The sequence below is a fragment of the Kryptolebias marmoratus genome, linkage group LG8 (assembly GCF_001649575.2).
Source record: "Kryptolebias marmoratus isolate JLee-2015 linkage group LG8, ASM164957v2, whole genome shotgun sequence".
In the NCBI taxonomy this organism is placed as follows: Eukaryota; Metazoa; Chordata; class Actinopteri; order Cyprinodontiformes; family Rivulidae; genus Kryptolebias; species Kryptolebias marmoratus.
The window spans coordinates 25,803,549-25,824,119 of NC_051437.1; the positions used below are offsets into that span (position 1 = coordinate 25,803,549).

General features: G+C 36.3%; 1 protein-coding gene across 2 annotated transcripts in view; it reads left to right on the top strand.

Annotated features, from left to right (window-relative positions):
- The window catches only part of plxna1a (plexin A1a), a 220,124-nt gene that overhangs the window by 25,548 nt on the left and 174,005 nt on the right, over positions 1 to 20,571 (top strand). For both annotated transcript variants that reach the window (XM_037976950.1, XM_017411304.3), the window contains exon 2: positions 6,211 to 7,602. In XM_037976950.1, coding sequence (XP_037832878.1) covers positions 6,430 to 7,602 — 1,173 coding nt within the window. In that variant the 5' untranslated portion in view covers positions 6,211 to 6,429. The remainder of the gene's footprint in view (positions 1 to 6,210; positions 7,603 to 20,571) is intronic.

Here is a 20,571-nt window from a genome sequence, read left to right on the forward strand (position 1 = left end):
TTTGTATCTGTGACTGTACTAGTTTGTGTTTTTTCCTCTGAGAAGTTGAGCAATTGTTTCAGTCTGATTTTTGAGGAATGGAGTGTAGCTACTGTGTTGCTTGCCTGCTTCATTCCACTAATCCCAACAAAATATACATAGGTGCATTTAACTGGGCAAAGCCACAAATGATCGTGTGTTGAATAGTTACCATGAAACTGAGCATGCTGTGTGTAAGTGTGTGTGTCTGTCTGTGTGAATATTTGCATTGTTAGCACCCTGCTGGTTTGCCTACTACTGCGTTGATCTGAGTGTCTTTGCAGCTGTCCGTGGGGTCAGTGTGTCAGTTGTGGAATGTGACTGTAAATGGACCACTGTGTCTCCACTGCATGGTGCTGCTGCTGCCCACATGTGCAAACACACACAATAAGAGTCCAGCCAACATTCAGCTATTACTTTCAGACTCACAAAAAAACTTTTCAGATTGATTTTCAAAGAAGGACATGCATTGAGACATTAATTCAGTCGTCATGACAGACGAACAGCGATATGATCCATTTGGATTTTTGAAAATTGCAATGCAGTTTGAGTCGTGTTCACACTAACACAAATACTTTCTTCTGCTGCATTTGCGCTTGTTATCTACATAGAGCCTTTCCTGTGATTTAACAAAACGAAAAGAAAACCTGAGATTATTGTTGGCACTTTACAAAGTGAAACTCTAGTTTGTGTATGTGTGTTCATTATAAACTGAGGTTTTGCTGTGATTGTTTTATAGTAGCCTTCTTCACACAATCACTCTTGTGTTAAATCAGTAAAACAAAGGCACTGTTTTTACTTGTGGACATTTTTTTTTCCTGGCCCTGTCATCATAAAACATTGTTCATAAAGTAGAATGGCAAATCACTGAGAGCAGATGGAAAAACAAACAAACAAACAAAAAAAGAAAAACAAAGGCACTGTTATTTAATTATGTTTTTATACTTGAAGGTATTCCAACTCGACTTGGAAATTTAAGGGTTTCTCACCAACCTCATTCTCAAAATCCAGTATAGCACATAAAACATTGTGAAAATTGCATTAATGAACTTTATATTTATACTTTGTCAGTGTATATTTTAATACATCAGTCACTAGCATCATACTTTACAACTTCTATTAATGAACATAGCTACAGTGTTTAAATGCATACAATGCTGAGGAATACATTATCGGCTCGTATTACTAATACTAGTTAGCCTTGTCACTGAGCACAACAATTAGCAAATCCCACTGGCTTCTCAACTTGCAACTAGAGCGCTGTTAAGTTGGATGTGAGTTCAGAGGTCAGTTCTGGCATCTTACTGTATGTAAATGAAGCGCAGCACTTGAAGGATCGCCATGCTGTGCCTAGAATGTTTTACTCTTGTCATATTTTTTACAATTCATTAAAATTAACATTATTGCTACCCACTGGTCTGGCATTATTAGTTAAGCTTTTTTATTATTTGGATGTTTATTTCAAGTGATAGTTGTCAAGCAAACTAGTGTAATGAAGAACTAGATAACATTTGACTTGAAGTCTGCTCAGCCAAACACGGAATTTACTAAATGCAGAGCCACAGCCACAATCACTAGTTTATAAGTTTTGTCTTTCCTTAGAAAATGTTTGTTTTTAATTTCATAAAATTACTTCTGTAAATGTATTTAGTTTTTGCCAATCACTGTCACATCTACTACATAATAAACCCCGTAAACTCTGAGAATTTCTGGCAAAATAAAGTCTGCTTTTTACATTAGAAGTGTTTTATTCATAAGTAGATGTTTTCAATAAGCATGCGTTTACTGCCTATTTGATTCAAGGCACTGAAGAGTTGTTTTAAAGTTTTATTTTTATTGTGTCAACCTGTTAAATTAGTATCTCTCAGATACACAGACCAGCTCTTCCTCCTCCTTATTGCAGTCGTCTCTTAAGAAAGCATAAGAGCGGGGTGTGAGTCGACAACTGTCTGCAGTATTAGCACTTGTCAATATTGTGCCTTTTTGAAAAATGGATTCCAAATAGAAATCTCCTCATGTTCGAGTGTGTGTCTACCTTCTGCCTTTTTTTTCCTCGTCTCTCCCTCCAAAGTCCCCATCCTTTCTCTTTAGCTGACTTTTTCATCATCTGCTGTGCAGAAGTCTGAAGCTAAAAAGTTAACAAATTAAATCTGTGGAATACATGTTTGTCTTACTTACAGTTAGCTGCTATTTGTTTAACGATCAGTCATTTCACGCTACAGAAATTTTGCCTCAGCCCTGTCTTCTGTGTCCTTAACGTGCAAAATATCTCATCCCACTGATTCGGTCAAAAGAACTGCTTTGACCTAATCTGTCTGGTAGTGAAAAAACAAAACATGTTTACGAGTAAATCTGGAAGTCTTAATTGCTGCAGTATCTTTTTAAGGTTAAAGACTTGATTAGCTGTAAATTGACTGCTTTGAAAGGTCATCTGCAAACAGGATTAAAGTTCACATAAACGCAACCTTCAGTGCAAGGTGTAAAATAACTTGAACTTTAAGACAGAGCCATAAAACCTGGTAAAGCTGCAGCGACATGATTATGCAGGTGATTATATGTGGAAGTCCAAGCCTGCAGGCTGACTCGCTTTAATCAACACAATAACAAATGTAGGTCAAAGTTTCAAGTAGTTCAATCCACTTCATGTCTTCATTGGTTTTGCTCTGTCACCGCTTTGTCTGGAAAAACAGTTTAAAACCAAAACCACATCAATATCAATTGATCTTCTGTCATTGGCCTGCAATTTGTTAACTTTAATTACATATAAGTTGTATTCACAAAATTAATGCATTGGCTAATGTGTCTAGACATGTGTCTGCATGTGTTTCAGTTGTAAAGATTGGAAAGATGAAGGATGTGCACTTGCATATAAACTAACACACAGTGAAGCCAATAGCCAGTGAGCTACATGCTAAAGAAGTGTTGTGGATAAATTTGCCTAAGTGTTCGGCCAAGGACTGTGGATGTGTGTGCGATTGCACAAGCAGCAATAAATAAGCTCAGGATGCACCTGAACGCCACTGCAGCTTCATCTGATGTGTCAGGTGGGATTCAGTATCATCCTGACAACTGCAGACTCTTGTGGTTATACAGTCAGAGTGGTGAGCATATAGATTACACAGTTTTACTTAATTAGATGTTATACTGATGAGTTTTAGAGGATTTAGGTACTGCATATTGCTTGTTTTCATATAGTGTCACTATATTTAAACAGAGATTTTGCTCAAAAGACAAAAAAAAAAAAAAACAGGAACTTTCACAACCCTATTAGTGTAGAGAGCAAATTATTTCAAAACAAAGGGTTCAAATGATTAAAAAAAACAAAAACAAAACTACATTGATAATTCAAAGTTGTTTTAAAAAAAATAATCTGATACAAAACAGCAGCCAAAAAAAAAGGTCATTTTGAAACAGACATTTTTTTTCCTCTTTTATGTGGTCATTTTCTGGACATATATATAAATTGTGTGTGTGCAAAATATCAGTTTAAAAATAGTTGTTTTTTGCAGTACATTGTGAGGTTGTTTTAACTGTGATCGTCTGCATCACAAGAAAAAAAAGAAATTTGTTGCCACTTAAAATATTTTGTCCTATTTTCAACCTGTTTTGCTTTCGTTTGTGTCCACAGTCATTATTTTAACAAATCTTTTTCACAAAGAAGCCTTTTTTTTTCCTTTTGATCTCATTCAGATGTTACAGAAAGACCTTTTAATCACTACTTTTTTTCCCTGTTTCACTAACGTTGTCTTCTTTCCACTCATCTCTTTGTCCCAGTTTAGTCAAACACCTCCAGATAACATCAGAGATCAGCTTCACTGGTTACTAAATCTATACTGCCACTGAGTCCATCGTTCCCACTTATTTATAGCATTTATGAAAACATCAGAAAACTGAAGGAGTGGAGCAAAAATAGCCTTTGTCTTATCTTATCATTTAGTGAACAAAGTGATTATTTAATGTCTTTTCTTTTCTTTCCTTCTTGTGTTGATTTATTGTGCAGGAGTATGTGCGCATCTCATTTAATGTCAGTAAATTTCAATCCTTAGTGTACTGAGTTCAAATGTATTCAGTGAATTATTTTACAAAAGGTTTAGACACCATACTGTAAATCTGAGGTGTACGTTGATTATTTCTTTTTTCTTTTTTTTTTCCTTGTGTGAGCATTTTGGATGCTAACAGTAGCTGCATTGTCCTGATGAGACGGGCAGCAGCATCGTCATCAGGGCCACTGTAATCACGGCTGGGCAGGAGATGAAAGACACTATTGACAAGGAGCAAAGTGTCTGTGAGAAGAGAGTGAGCGAGAGAGAGAGAGGAATGCAATGAAAAGGAGGAATAAGGAGCAGCAGCAGAAATCGGAGACAAGAATAGCTTGCTGACCAAACTGTTGTGAAACAAACCTTTGCCTTGGGCTTTCCAATTATTTGCGAATGAACCAATGTACTAAAAAAAGTATGGGGGCAGTACTCTAACTTTAGTTTTTGTGCTGTTTGTTTAATGCAATTTTTTTTTTCTTGTTAACTGATAAATTTTTGTCTGGTTTTCCACTTTTCATCCATGAATGTTTCCTCTTATTTGTGTTGTCAGGGATGTTATCATCACTCCATTTAGGCAAATGAAATTTATTTTCTCGTTTTAAATACTGCAAGTACTGCAAGCGAACATTGATTAATTTTGTTTTGGAACATTTTGTTTTGACAAAAAAATTACAACTAAACTTGAAAATCACTAATCACTAAATTTTAAAATCCAGAAATTCTGGTCAAGATATATCATGGTTTGCAGAAGTTCTTAGCCAGAATGCATTTCTCAGCTGTTTATTTTATTTACTGTCCTCATCTCACACTGGTTGTAATAAAGTAAATATATGTTGATGGTTTAGAATTTAGAGCAGCCATATTGCCCCTCTAGACTTTACCTGTCTTCATTGCATTTGTAGGAACTGCCTTAGCTTTTTCTTCTTTCTCTGACCAGATAAGTGGATATTGAAAATAAATGAATAGATGGTTGTAATGGAAAATAGATGGATGGTCTATGTTCCTTCATCCCCAACTCCTTTTCTTAGTTTTCATAGAAATCTTTCTTACCATCTCCACTGCCTTTATATTGAACTGGTATGAAGCCAAATAGCTTTCACTTTTACTCTCTCTCACTGTTTCTCTTATTTTATCAGGTTGGACCAGGACCTCATCTCCCCTCTCTTTTCAAAAGCAGGTTATGTCCAATTCTCTGCTCTGTTGGTCCATATTGAGCGACAAAGCTCCTATCAAAAATTCTGCACAAACTAAATTTCCCAAACTGTGCAAATGATTCAATGTTCATGAAACACATTTTTTTGTGTGTGTGTTCTCTGTTTAACTTTATATGCACACCTAAATCATGCAGATGCACTACATTTGAACAAACCATACTACTTCTGGAGTTATGTTCTTTGTATAAATGAGACCAAAGTTTGTTTGGTCCTGATGCATAATGTGACTTTTGGATAAAACTAAACACAGTGACAAAAATCCAAAAACATTAGTAAATCTACAACAGCCTTTTATTAGCCTGACTAAAATGCAGGTTGAGCATTTCAACAGCAGAATTCCTCCAAAATGATGTGAGAGACAAGAGGTCATTCAGAAGATGTTACAGCTAGGTTTGTGGTGATAACAATGATTCTCGGAGTTTTCAAACTGTGGGAGGGTTCTTCGGTTTTTTAATCCCTTGTTTACATTTTGGTTTAGTTTATGTTAAATAATCACTGACATTGAGTCAAATGTTCTTGTTCATCTGAAGGTGTATTTATTTAATCTGTTTTTTTAATGAATTGTTCTTTCTTTTATGATCATGTCCTTAAAAGTAAAAGCTGGAAATTAAAATAGCAATCCACCATGACTGTGTGCATGTGTTCACTTTTTCAGCTGAATCCTTGAATACCTCCAGACAATCAATATACAGAGGACCAATGTTTAGCCCTGTCTTTTAAAAGATGCACTTCACTGAGTGGTGCAAGCCAAGAATCAAAAAGTCAATAAAACAAGGCCCTCATTTGTTACTTTTTTATCATTAGTTTCAGCATGCAGGTCCTTATGTCTTGGGTGCATATTTGGTGTTGTTTTTGTTACAAATGAATCCTTGTCACATCACTGGACATGCATAAGAAAAGTGCATACATTAACTGAAATCCGTTTTCTCTCTCTTTCTCAGGGCTGATGGCAGGTGAGACTGAGGACCAAGGGATGAGATTATAATATCTACAGCGGAGAAAGAAGAAAAAACCAAAGTGGAAGCTGATTACTTTGAAACTTAGTTTTTGTATCGTTGCATCCTGCAGTCGTATGAGGCACTGACTGAGCCCTTCACGGATTATACACTCAAAAATACTAACGACCACTTGCTCACGCATCCCCCCCTCCCCTCACCACCATGTCCTCTCACCTTAATCCGCCCCTTCTCCTCCCCTTCCTCTTCCTTCTCCTCCTCCTTTCCAAGACTTCCACATCTACCACTCCTCCCTCCTCCTCCTTCCTCTCCTTCTCTCCACCAGAAGGAGGCCTCACACATTTAGTGGTCAACAACAAAACTGGAGATGTCTACCTGGGTGCTGTCAACTGGATTTACAAGCTTTCCAGCGACCTCACCAAGTTGCGAAGCCACGTAACCGGTCCTGTCACAGACAACCCTCGGTGTTATCCTCCCCCTGGTGTCCAGTCCTGCCCCCATGAGCTGGTGCAGACCTCTAATACCAATAAACTCTTGCTACTCGATGCCGCCCACAACCGCTTAATTGCATGTGGGAGTACTTCCCAGGGAATATGTCAATTCCTGCGTCTGGATGATTTGTTTAAGCTTGGTGAGCCACACCACCGTAAAGAGCATTATCTATCCAGCGTGGCTGAGGCTGGCACCATGTCCGGTGTGGTAATCTCCCCAGATATTTTTGGTGGGGGTGGCAAACTTTTTGTTGGCACCCCCATTGATGGGAAATCAGAATACTTTCCCACATTGTCAAGTCGCAAACTAATGTCAAATGAGGAGAACGCTGACATGTTCAGCTTTGTGTATCAGGACGAGTTTGTCTCATCTCAGCTGAAAATTCCCTCAGACACCCTTTCCAAGTTTCCGACATTTGACATCTACTATATCTATGGCTTTAACAGTGAGCAGTTTGTCTATTACCTCACCTTACAACTAGACACCCAACTCACTTCACCAGATGCAAGCAGTGAACAGTTCTTTACCTCTAAAATTATCCGCCTTTGTGTTGATGATCCCAAGTTTTACTCTTATGTCGAGTTCCCCATTGGCTGCACCAAGGATGGAGTGGAGTATCGCTTGGTTCAGGATGCTTTTTTGGCCCATCCGGGAACCCGTTTGGCACGTTCTCTTGGTATTCGAGAGCATGAGGAGGTTCTATTCACTGTATTTGCCCAAGGTCAGAAGAACAGAGCTAAGCCGCCCAAGGAGTCAGCTTTGTGTTTGTTCACAATGAGGCAGATAAAGGAGAAGATTAAAGAGAGGATTCAGTCGTGCTACAAAGGAGAGGGAAAACTCTCCCTGCCCTGGCTGCTCAACAAGGAGCTCGGCTGCATCAACTCGGTGAGTGTTTGAGACAGTATTTCCCAGAAGTGTTTCTGTGATCAGAATTTAGATTGTGTGCTTGTCTGAACACATACAGATTGTTCTAGAAGTTTTTAGCTTGTGATTGCATGTGAGACTTTTGCGGTTAACAACGCAGCATGGGCTATTTCAAAGCACTGTTAAAGTTCAAGTGCAGATTCTTCTGTCTAAAACTATAAATGTTTATTCCGGTTAAGCTATGTGTTTGAGTCAAACGTGTAGCAGTTTGACAATGGTCATAGATCATACTTTTTTTTAACCCTTCATGTTTGAGACATTATATTTTACTAGTCATCTAATTTTTAAGGTGCAGGTAGCTGAAATGTTAGGAAATCTATTGATGACATCAACTGAAAAAAAAATACTAGAGACAGTTTTTATGTTGGCACAGTGGCAGAAAAAAATGTTTTATCGTGCATTTAAATACTGCAAAAAATATATTTTTATTTTAAGCTGATCCAAAGCAACACAAGTGTAGGTTCAACTGCACCTTTAGTGTAATGCTTAAATGCAAACACAATATAACGAACACACACTGCATTTACCCTGATCACCTTAAGACAGATGTGGTGTTTCTTCTAAAAAAATAAAATCACACCTATCTGCAGTAGAGTAGAATAAGTCACAAATGTACACTGTCTAATGGTCCGTGTGAAACCACATGATTTAACCTGAAAGAACTAAATAAAAAATGAACCAATGTATTCCTATGAAGCACCAAAGAAATAAAGAAATAAAATAAAATTTGACACGGTTGTTGCAAGCAGCCGGGCTAGTCATAAAATATTATTTGGTATAATGTTGTTTTTGGTAAAATTAATAAGATGTTCTTTTTTTATTTCAGTCCATAAACAGTTGACTTTTTGAGTTCCTGTCTGCCTTTTTTGTAATTTATAATTCCAACTATGAGCTGGCCTAAGGGGGTCTGAGAGACTTAAGTGTGTGTATATGTGTGTTTCACCTGCTCACGTCACCCCACATGTAACACACACTCACAGCTCTGTATCGTCATGAATAATTCACCTGGTCTCACCCTGTTATTCAGTCAGTGCTCCGCAACAACCTGCCATAAATCTCTGGGCGACTCTATACCTCTCTGCTTTCATTACCACTTTCTTCCTCTGCAGTTCAGTTTATTTTTTTCCTGTTTCTTTTAGTCTATTTCCATCATTTGCATAAAAAATTGTTTTATTTTTTCCACTCCATTCTGCAGGGCTTTTTAAAATGGATTATTTTTATCTATATTTATTGTTTTACACTGTGTGGGATCTGAAAACACAGTGTGGAAGACAGCATTATGATGAAAAGGAGCCGATGATTGGAAGGAAGGATGTGAACACAGGGCTGATTTGAAGATGACATGTGAAGCAGGAGGAATCAAGGATGGGAAGATGTCTAAATGTGTAAAGATGGAAAAAAAATGAGGAAATTAAAAATGAAAAGAGGACATAAAGGGATATGTAAAGATGAAATTACTAGAAAAAACAGAATTACTTTAAACATGTCGGCTTGCTTTGGTTGAAACATCACATAAATGTCGCTCAGACTACAGTAAGCTTTTTTTTAAGACCTTTGTAAAACTTTGGTCACCTCAAAGATGACGCCCTGTGGCTTCAGTGGAACTTTGACTTTACCTCTAAAATCTGCACAAAATCTTGAAATTAAAATATCAAAGAATGGATTATACAAATTAAAATATAAATTGTGCAAGATGATGTATTATAACAGCTTTTGTGAGCTTATCAATATTTTTTGTTAGAACTGTAAAACTTCTGGTTGGCCTTCGGTAACTTTTCATGTCAGAAAAAGCCAAATACTTTGTTTATGACTGTAATTTCTGTACAGCTTTAATTAGTTATTATCAGTTTTCTGACAACACTGGATTACAATTGAGGAAAGCATTCTTGCCAGTCATTAGCAGGGTAGCATTTCTATAGCAAGCGTGTCAGCATTTATTTTAAAGCACTGCTGTCTATGACCGGCTTGCAGAAAGGACTAAAATAAATGAAGCTGCAGACTTTCAGATTATCATTAGTTGGGGATGATGATACCTTCTTAGGGTTAGCCATGCCTTTCAATTATTTTGAATAAATAAATGAAATAATTACCTGTCAATTGAAGCCATAACTTAGGTGTAAGGTTATTGTCATACTTAGGTTTTGCCAGTCCTTGATGGAAAATACTTATTTTTTTTTCTCAGTAAAAAGATAAAATAAAATCTGTTTGTGCCTTGCTGAACATGGTGTTGATTTTCAAGTAACCTAATAACATTTAGCATGTGATAACATTTGGTTATGTAATTTGATTTTTAAAAGCTCCAAGACGTTTGAAGTAGTGCAAGCACAATTTGGCCTTGTACTTATGAGGCGTACTGTATATGCATGAGATTATGCTAATGAGCATACAGTCAAATGATTGTCCTTTATGGCCATCTGTCGCTCTGCCTGCAATCGATCAAGGTCGAGTCAGCAGAGCTTTCTGTGGGATGTCATCGTGATGAATTTATGATATCCTTGTACTGAACATGTTCAATGTTTTCTGACTACAGTGGTGACAGCTCGTTGCTTCTACACTTAGTGTCATATGGAAACTTGTACATTGATTAATTTTCAAACGGACGTTTCCAAAAGACATGGTCAGTCAATAAACATTCAGACATTCCTGTTTACCTGGTTAGTTTCAGCTCCATGCTGTATAAAATCTAGGGTAAAAATAAAACTTTTAAAAGCCCCTCTATGAAGCTTTACAGCATGGTGAAATTAGTTTATTTATCAATTTAAATCTTGATCCGTTCATATCTGATCATTTTACCAACAACACATTATTGCTATCCTGAATCATCATAAACTAGTTGTGTAAGCATTATAGCTGATAAAACAAGCAATTTAATGGTCCTAGTTAATAATCTCATCTATAACCAGCTTGCAGTAACTGTAATAGTTTTATTGGCATTTATGGTGCCTGTTGCACGTAATATTTCTAAAACTGCTGAGGTGTTATACATAAAATCAGGCATAAAAAATTCTCTTAGTAGGAATGATAGAGAGACACAGACAACACTTTGCATGAACTGGACTTATATTACACATTCTGAAGAACTGAATATGGCATAGAGCATTCAGATACTGGTCCTATAAATGCTTCATAAATGTTGGCATTCCTGTCACATCTCTGATTGATGCAGTCTAGCATCAGCCAGTCAGTTCTTTGTGTGATGAGTGTGGGTTTGTCTGTTTACCCTTCTCTATTTAGTGGTCTATAAGAAAAAAGAAAAAAAAGAAGGTAAAGGTAAATGAAGATAGATGTAAACAAGATTTTGGAGACAACAACAACTATGCTGTTAGTGCAATAAAAGCTTGACATTAAAAATTAATGTACCTAAATTCACAGATGGACATAAACCAATTCTAAACTATTATCTTTTAATATGCACAGAACAAATAAATAATAAAAAAATAGAATAAGTGGCTTTCTTTGAACAGATGCATTCCCTGGTGCCTTGCATGCCAAAGTTTTAATCAAAGATTTTGCAAGATCTTAGGAGTACACAAATTTGCACACAATTACATGATCATTTGCTTTTTATGGTGATGGGCAATTTAAAAACAAACAAACAAACAAACAAAAAACCCCAAAAAGAAACAAAACAAACAAACCCACCTAAAACACAAGTACCTCCAGTTATTTTCAAATCCTGATTGGCATTTTATTTGTCTGTAAACCTGGATTTTATGGATGAAATTGAAGTCCAGCAGATAATATTTAACACACCAAATTCAACAAAAATATTGAGTATTGAAAATCAATCTTGATTCAACTTGAACTTTGTGGTAAATTGTTCACAGTGCTGTCACAGCACTCTTCATGCTTGCTCAGTTCGCAGCTCTAAAAGCCAGTTTATGGCAGAGCAAAAATGAATTTCATATTTACAAGTACACAGATAAACTTTAAATTTATGATGACTTGCCTAATGTCACTGGCACTCATCCTCCCATTAAACCACTGATACTGTGGTTCAGGGCCGGGTTAAAGAAAAACATCTGAAAGTATTCTTAAGTGTCTGGTACTTTAATATTAAATTATTTCCCCCTTTTTAGTTTGTGGGGTTGCGTCTCTGTTCATTGAAGTTGGAAAGAGTGTAAACATTTCAGACTATATTTGTCCTTTAAATCCTTCTGTTTTTCGAGCATCCTCTGCACTACTGTACAAACTATCTACACTACACTGTTAAAGCGAATTGTGTGAGTGTTGTTTTGGTTTTGTTTCTGCGGCAAGCATCAAAAAGTCACCACTTTGAATAATTGAAAGGAGCCCTTTTTGCCAAATTTCCAAACCATGATGGGTGTGTCTCAAAGTGCAGGTTTCTTCCTGTGCAAATTTATGTCCACTCATTATCAGTAAGAGGCTGGTGTGAGTCTGCTGGGAATTAAACTGAGTAGTGGGTGACCTTCTCTGCTGTGGGCTGCTGTCCAGCTCCTCAGCTCAGTGTGCAGGCCAACCCAGCAAAGCTACAGCCTTAGCATGGCTAATGAGACTGATTCAGACAGAGAGGGAGATAGAGGATGGTATATTATTATGCTTAAATATGTGTGTTTTGGACTGACTTTATCTTTTGTCTTTTGTGTGTGTTTCTTTGTTCTCTAAGTACTCATTTGTTTGTGTTTTTGTGTGCTTATTATCCTTTAATTCAAAGAAGCAGGAAGAAGCAACTGTATAAAAGATAAAAATGATGAGTTTGTGTGTGCATGAGTCTGCACTGTCTGCAAAAACACTTGGTGGGTATCAGGGAAAATGGTTTCCAATAACAGAAAGTAAAAACATTCTTGTATTGTTTTTACCCCCTCTCTTGGTCTCTCTGGTTATTTCTTTTCCAGAGCCAAACGGTGTTTAATAATATATTGCTGTTGATCACAATTGTCCAGGAATGTAGTTTATTTCTGTTAAGTTTTGTATTGTCTTCCAAAGAACTTAGGGAAGTGGCAACTGATTATTTCCCTTTTATTTTTTCAGTATGTCTTTGGTCACATAACAGGTAGTATCTCAGTTGGCTGCAATTGTTGGAGCCTGTTAGAAAATCAAGAAGGGCTTTAGACACCTGTTAGGACTCTGACTATTTTGAGAAAAAAATTGTGCAACAAATTTTTCTGAACATGTTGAAAATTGAACCAACTAGTTCCCAGCAGTCGCAGCCCGGTAAAATACTACCTTACTAGTGGGTATCAAGAGCACATATTAACCAAATTTTATCGGGATTTTATCCTGCAAGGTGAGGCAATATTACAACTTTAATGTCTGCTCTTACATAGCACATTCTAAAATTTCTTTAATGTTAAAAGGAATCTGTCATCATGCATTGATTACTGCAGGACCCTTACATGCCATCCTCATAGGGTATGCCTCCTTGTAAGAAGATTTATGTTTAATTTGTGTATTTAAAGTATTTAAGCTCTTCTTGAGGTGCTGAACACAGTAAATTTACATTTGCATGAAATCCAGTTATTTGAAGAAAAAGCAGACATCTCCCTTGCTGATACTTTGAGTCTCACCAAAACAATTTAAATAGCTGAAAAACACAATGCTTTTTTCACATAGGATTTAATTACAAGCTTTTTCTTTCAAGTACAGACTTGAAGTTGTTTAAACCCGGTACAGAAAACAATTTCCTGAAGAGTGACAGTTGTGAAATTGAAGCAAACAGGTAAATTTACAAGGGAAATATAGAATATATAACATTCTGAAAGGCTTGTAATTTTTTTACTTTGGGAATGTTTGAGATACATCATTTGGTTAATACACCTTTAAATTGGAAGCTACAGCTCAGTCTATGCCTCAACAACATTATATGTGTCAAATTGAAGAGAAAATGTCAACCAGAAAATGCTGACCTTGTACCAATTTAAGAATGATGATCCATCAGTATTCCTGTCATCGATCTCTCTCTTTGTTGCAAATACTGTATTTGCAAATAAATACAGATAAATAATAATGCACAAGGTGCACACCCTGATAATAAGATAACTGCTAGATGAAAGTTGTGTACCGCACAAAACACAGACAGCCTGGAAGTTCTGTAATTATCTACAGAACAAATAGTAATGTGCTCTATTTTGTCATTGATGGGATTTTTTTTTCTAGATGAACAGGTGAAATATGACTAAACAGATGGTATTATCAAATATGAAAAGTAGACATTCCCCTTTTATTCTACTGTTTTGTAACTCAGACCAAATGTCTTATTTATATTTTTTTAGTGTTTACCTGCTACACAAAGTTGTCAAATATTTCCTAGATTATAGCTCAATAAAGAAACCTTTTTAGACTATATATTATTTTTCTTTTCCATCTTCTGACATACTTTGATGCATGACCCAGCAGAGTGCTGCCCTAATCCAGCCATTTTAATGATTTAAAATGCAGAAAGTTTCAATATGTTTTTCAGCTCTTTGCTGATTTTCCACAGGATGTTCACCCAGAAAGTATTTGTAATATTAGTAAGCTCTAAATGTAGAAATTTCCTCAATCCAGAACAATGAATGGTATTTCTGAACTTATTTTATGAACAGTGGATTTGATTGTTATTTGTAACGCATGACAAAATAGATTAATGGCTGCTTAAAGGGTCACGAGCGGGTCAGCTTGTGATGTTTTGGAGCTTGCAGATGTTTAGTCTTTATGCTGTGTGAGCTGGATCTGAAGTGACTCTTTTTTTCCTTCTTCAGAAATACACATCAAGACTGAAACATGTTTCCAAATTGATTGAGAACAGAAATTCTCACAGTGATACTACTGTTTGGAGGCTTGAGTCCCACATTTTAAATGAGTATTTCTAATTTACCAAGAAAGTCTTGAATCTGTATTTGAACAACAATTCACTGAATCTTATTCTTGTCTCTTTGTAAAATAATGATTTCAAACACAATTGAAATCAAGGCAGCCATTTCACATTTCTTTTCAGCTGTTTAACTTGGTCAAAAAGCCAACTAGTTTAAAAATAAATACTGTTCTGGTTGACCAGGACACAAATCTTTGCAGCACATCCACAAACTGCTGACCTGCAGCAGCTAATGAGGAGTGTAATTATTTATTGATGCACATTTATGCTGCGTTGTGTTTGTGAGGGTTTATGGCATCTATCTATGCATGTGTTTGTGCAAACACATGCATTCATTAATGCATATTTGTTTATTTAATTATTCATTTTTGTGTGTGTCTGACTGCGGGGTATGTTTTCTTTGTGTGTGTGTGCATGTGTGGGGCCACGCACACGTGGGTGTGCAACAGTCTGCCTCAGTTCTGTTTGGGTTTTTCTTCCCAGTAGAGCTCAGTGAGATGAGATAAAGCTTTTATAAAAATCTTCTGTCTGTAGTTTTTTGTGTTTGTGCATATGGAGATGCATGCAAGCACAAGACACTAAACGGCTAGTATCTGAAACATGAATAAGATGCAAAGCGTTGGCTCCACATCAATAACTTGGCTTATTGAAAATTTAGCAGCATATCTTGCTTCACAAGTATTAAAAAATAAAGACAAAAAAAGTCTTACAATAGGTTTCTCATCACCACCTTCTCCTAAATATTTGTCTTAAAGTGCATCAGAACATTTTATGTACATGTTTTAATGTTCTCTAAGAGTACATTGCTCATTCATAACTCTTTTAAACTGTCCAAACCAAGTTGGAGCTCTGTGTATTTTCAGCATACGTCGCTCTGAAGCAGCCTGTACAGTGTTCACTAAACAGCAACAATATGTTTGACAGTTTCTGTAAAGACTTATAAAATAGATTTTAGCTGTCAGAAGAGGCTTTAGTTCAGATTACAGGGTGTCCTGTATGCATGGCCCAGATGGGCAGACTGCCATAAAAGCATCATCTGGCTAATCTTACATAGACATTTCATTTTGACTCATATGTTAGCCTGCTACGTTTGCTGCATTTACCAATTGGAGGAAACATATTAGTGATGTTTCACCAACCAAAAGCAAATTAATTCCTTGCTGCGAAGACATCTGTGACCTAGTATTTATTTATTTATTTTGGCACCTTGAAAAGTTGAGTATAACACATTTGCAAGTTCTGCGTCCAATCCCATTTAATCTGCTCAACACAAAACTGCATATGATATTTGTAGTAGCTGATAAGACCTGCTGTAGCCCAGATTTGCCACTTCTTTGGACACCTTAAATATTTACCCAGCTTTATAAAGATTGATTTACAAGAGCAGGAGCACAACCATAAATACAGATAAATTACTGTGGGCACAAAATGCCTATTTTAACCAAAGTCAATAGCCCACATCTTGCTAGACAGCTTCTTGTTTTTTTCTTTTAATGGATTTTAACAGATGCATATTAAATATGCAATTAAACAAAATCTCTGATCTCTGATTTTATTCCTGCACACTATTGTGTTGGTCCTCCGATAAGGTAAAAATTAGATTTTTTTTCTTCTTCCTCTATTGATGGTGATGAAGTATACAGAAAAGCACCCTCCAACTTCATTTTTACTTCATGCATGCAACTTTTGGATCATGCCCCTAATTGTTTTACGTTAGGTTAACAAATCCTAAATAAAATAATGAAAATTTTTGAATAATTCACTAAACCTGCTTTTATCCCATCTTTTACTAAATTAAGCACAAGCATGAGACACCTTTTTGTGAGGCATGTCCTGTGAATTGCTCAAATGTTTGCTATGCAGAAAAAAGAAACAAATAAATCAAACAGCAGACTGGATCTTCCCATGTGGAATTGGCTCAGCTGATGGTTGTGAGGGTATCTGGGGTGAAGCAAGCTGCTGTCCCACTGTGGCACATTAACCTATATGGCCAACTGACACTAAAATGTTGGAGCCAAGCCCTCTCTTCCCACAGTTCTCAGTCTCTCTCTATGGGATTGCTCTACTTTGTGTGTTTTGTTTTGCTGCACACCTTCAGAATGATGAAATTATGACCCAGAAAAGTATTCCAGTGGGGCATCAGTCTTGACAATTGTTCCACCGTGCTTTTGAATTCACTATATTGTAGCACTTAAACCAGTAGGGTGCACACTCATGATTCAGCCTCTTCATTTAAACTCAGCAATTAAGCCAATTATCCCAAAATAGTATTTGAAGGTGATTTTAAGTATATTGACTGTGACAAACGTTTGAGCTGATGAAACTTCCTGGATCCCTGCTTTGAACAGAAGTGGAAGAAACAGCGATAATTGACTCTGTTAATGTCATTTGCCTTTCTAGTCTAGTTCACTACTCAAACTGCTTTACAGTGCATGCCATATATATATATATATATATATATATAATATATATATATAGCCATTCTAAACATTAAGCATATGTCTCTACTACACATAACTCAAACACCACTGAAGCTGGCTACAGCAATCTGCCGTTTAAGGAATGTAACGTTTTTTTTGGTCTGAATTTTAGTCTTTTAAAATTGAATATCTACCAGTTCTGATGAAACTGGTACATACTGTTTGCATTTTTTTCACAGCACACAATTACAAAAATCAATCTCCATATGATAGCTACCATTAGGAACAAATAGTCTGCATCTGTGAAGCTGGCTTTCACATGCTTTCCTGTATCTTCGTGTTTCCTTGCGTTATCCACTCTGATTCACAATATTTATAAAATGAGTATGAGGCACCATGCCTTTGATCAAATGAGGAGTGAGTTCATTGTCCAGTGAGGTTACGCGAGGCCATTGAGCAAATATCAGATTACCAAAAGGCTGATTTTAAAAGCATAACTGAACAGAAAAGCTACCTTGTGGCGGTGAACTGTTTTCTAAGACTAAGGACCTGCTGCTCAATATGTAATGTGTGAGGTTTACTTGGGCTCCAACAATTACAAAAAGTAAGTAATAAAAAAAATCGAATTGAACAAACAAAACCCCTCAGATTTTTCAGTTTATTAGCTTATGATTTAGCAGTTAGAGAAAGCCCTTTTCTCCCACAAACCTCAATTAAACTCATTCTTTAATGAAGTCTGAGCCAAAAGTTTCTGTTTGAACTTGCATGCAGCCAAGTCTTTATTTAAGTTTGTAGTGTTTTATGAAGATGTGCCATTTCTGCCATGTAGAATATTTGGATTGTATAAGGCTATTTAAAAAAAGAAAAAAAGGGTCATAGATTTATGTTGACACTGACCTACCACATCTATTGAGAGGAGCCCTATCATAAAAGAAAAGTAGGTTAGAATTGAGTCTTCACGTAATTGTTTTTGCAGACAATGCATTAAAAAATACTAACACACAATTTGATTAATAAAACATATGTTTATGAGTATGTTTTGAAATAGTAAACAAATTTACTTCCAGCAAATGTGTCCAGGAATGATCTACTTGACCTAAAAACAAACAAAAAAAAAAAAACCCACAAACTTCAGAATAATCAGTTGTAAAAACTTACTTTGTGGAATATTGCTGTAACAAAAAATGAACACAAGAATATTTATGTATGGATTTTTTTTGTTTGTTTAAAATTTCTGTAATTATTTGATTAGTACCAAATAGATGGAATCAATTTTACTTGCATACTTACACAAGTTATTTTTGCCCTTTAGTTTATGCTAATAAATTGAAACATCTAAAACAAAATAAAAAAGAAACCTTTATCAAAACATTTCTCTTTGGTAATTGACCTCAGTTCTTCACTAAATCCCTTTTTTATAACTTGTGTTGCCGATGCTATACTTGAGGGGGGGGGGGTTGGCACAAAACTAATTGTGACAAATTATGTAATTGGTGTCTTGTGCATTTTCAATTAGATTAGCTCCTGTTGCTCATTTGTGCATGATTTTGACAGCATGCTCATGTGTGGGTGGAAGCTGTCGACTATTATAATTCTGTTGCTTTTATGCAGATAGTTTAGTCCACTCTGCATGTATGACTTTCAGAGGCTCAAGTCCTTTCTCTTCACACACACTCACTCATACACATGCACATAAAGCACATTAACATCAACGATTGTGCGTATAGGTTTTGTGTGTTTGCGTAAATGAAGGTCAAGGCTTCAAATGTCGCAGTCTGTTGGGCAGATGTTCAAAACGCTGCTGTGCTCTTCATTATTACACAAATATGCAGTGCCTTGTTTTGATTTGTTCTCATTTGTATGTACAAAAACGAACATATCTAAAATCCCACACTCATTAACAGCCAATTAAAAAGAAGATATTGACTTGGTGGGGAAACCTAAAGGCCAACCATTACTGTCCTTCCCTTCTTCAGATCTTAATAAATACTTGAATGCAGGCCTGGGTGGTGTATATGTATGTGTGTTGTAGACTTTTCATTCCCATATTTGACAGTCTGATCTCAATTGCTGTCTTTATTTAAAAAGAGACTCACACTAAACTTATATAATTAAATGCATTTTTTCCACTCCGTAAGTGTTGTTGTTTATTGCATCAGCCAGCGTGTCAGAGTACAACTCTCACTTCAACATTATCATTCACACATGGGGAAGGCTCAAGCTATGTTTAGCATACACATGCATAGGCACACATATACACACTCACTCCTTCTCTTGGGATTGGGGTAATGTGTTTATAGCACTGTTGGATGAGAAATGCTTGAGGCGTTTGTCTCTCTGGAGAACATGTTGGTGACATCTCTTTCTTACTCCCTCTCTTCCTTTTGTTTACTTCATTTACTCTTTTTGACTCACTCAATTTTTCTCTCCATATGTGCCTTTTAAGTTTTCTCATACTTGTCTGAACATTAATCAGTTTGAAAGAAAAAAATCTGCTTACATACAATCTGTTGATTTTTATTTTCCAAACAGAAATGTTTTACATAAACTATGTAGAACAGTATATATTTAAGTGAAAGTAGAAAGAAACCCTAATTAACCAAATTAAAAAAATATATATATTTTGAAGAAAAGAATATGGATTATGTTGTTCAGTCGTTGCCAGATGTTCTAGTCCAGGAGCCCAATCCATAATTCTGTGACCACCATGACTTACAGACGTGTAATGTCATTTTTTTTGTCTGAGCACAACAAACCACATTTACACCAACAATTTCAATTTTGCATGAATCTGTTCAAATTGTATATTTTTCCAGTTGCATTCTAGTTTGTTTATATGATCTTTAGCACAGACAGTGATATTGTTCTTGGAAAACGTTTTGGACAGGCTCAAAAACATGTACAGTACATTAGTCAATGTGAAAAACATTATTTGTGGCTCCAGACCTGCCGTTCATTGTTTTTGATATTACCCAGTTCGACAACTTGCTCTTGCAGGGATATGCAGTTGTCTTTCACTACTAAGGAAGGTATCAACTGTGTTCCCTTCTTACTGTTTATATAGAGTCTTTCTGACTGTGGATTGATTAAGTGCATTCTCTTTGTGGATGGTTCTGCAACTTTTTCCACCTTTTTATCAGGCAGATATTCAGCAGCTACCTTTTCCAGCTCATCTAAACAGACTCTAAGGCAGGGGTGCTCACACTTTTTCAGCATGCGAGCTACTTATAAAACAACCAAGTCAAAATGATCTACCTACTAAATACAAAAATGCAAAACATATAACCATTTTCAAATGTATTAAAGATTCTTTGTAAGTACAATGCATGTTGATGTACCTTGCATAACTGAATAAGCCAATATTGCACAACACACATAATAAAAAAATATTTACATTTTTTGCAGTTACCCGAGTTTACTTTGATGATTTGCACTGAATTGAATCAGCTAGGGATGCATAGTCCGGACAGTAGCTGCTGACAGCCAGCCTCAAGCACATTTCCAAATGTTCATCAGTCATGGTGGAACGGTATTTTGACTTAATGATCTTCATGTAGGAAAAGGCTGACTCACATAAATAAGTGGAGCCGAATAATGCAGTCAAGGAGGTAGCACATTTCCTCATGTTGGGGTACTTTACCTCTGTGAGTAAGTTCCAGAACTGTCCATGAGCTCTCGACTTCAGCTCAATGTCAG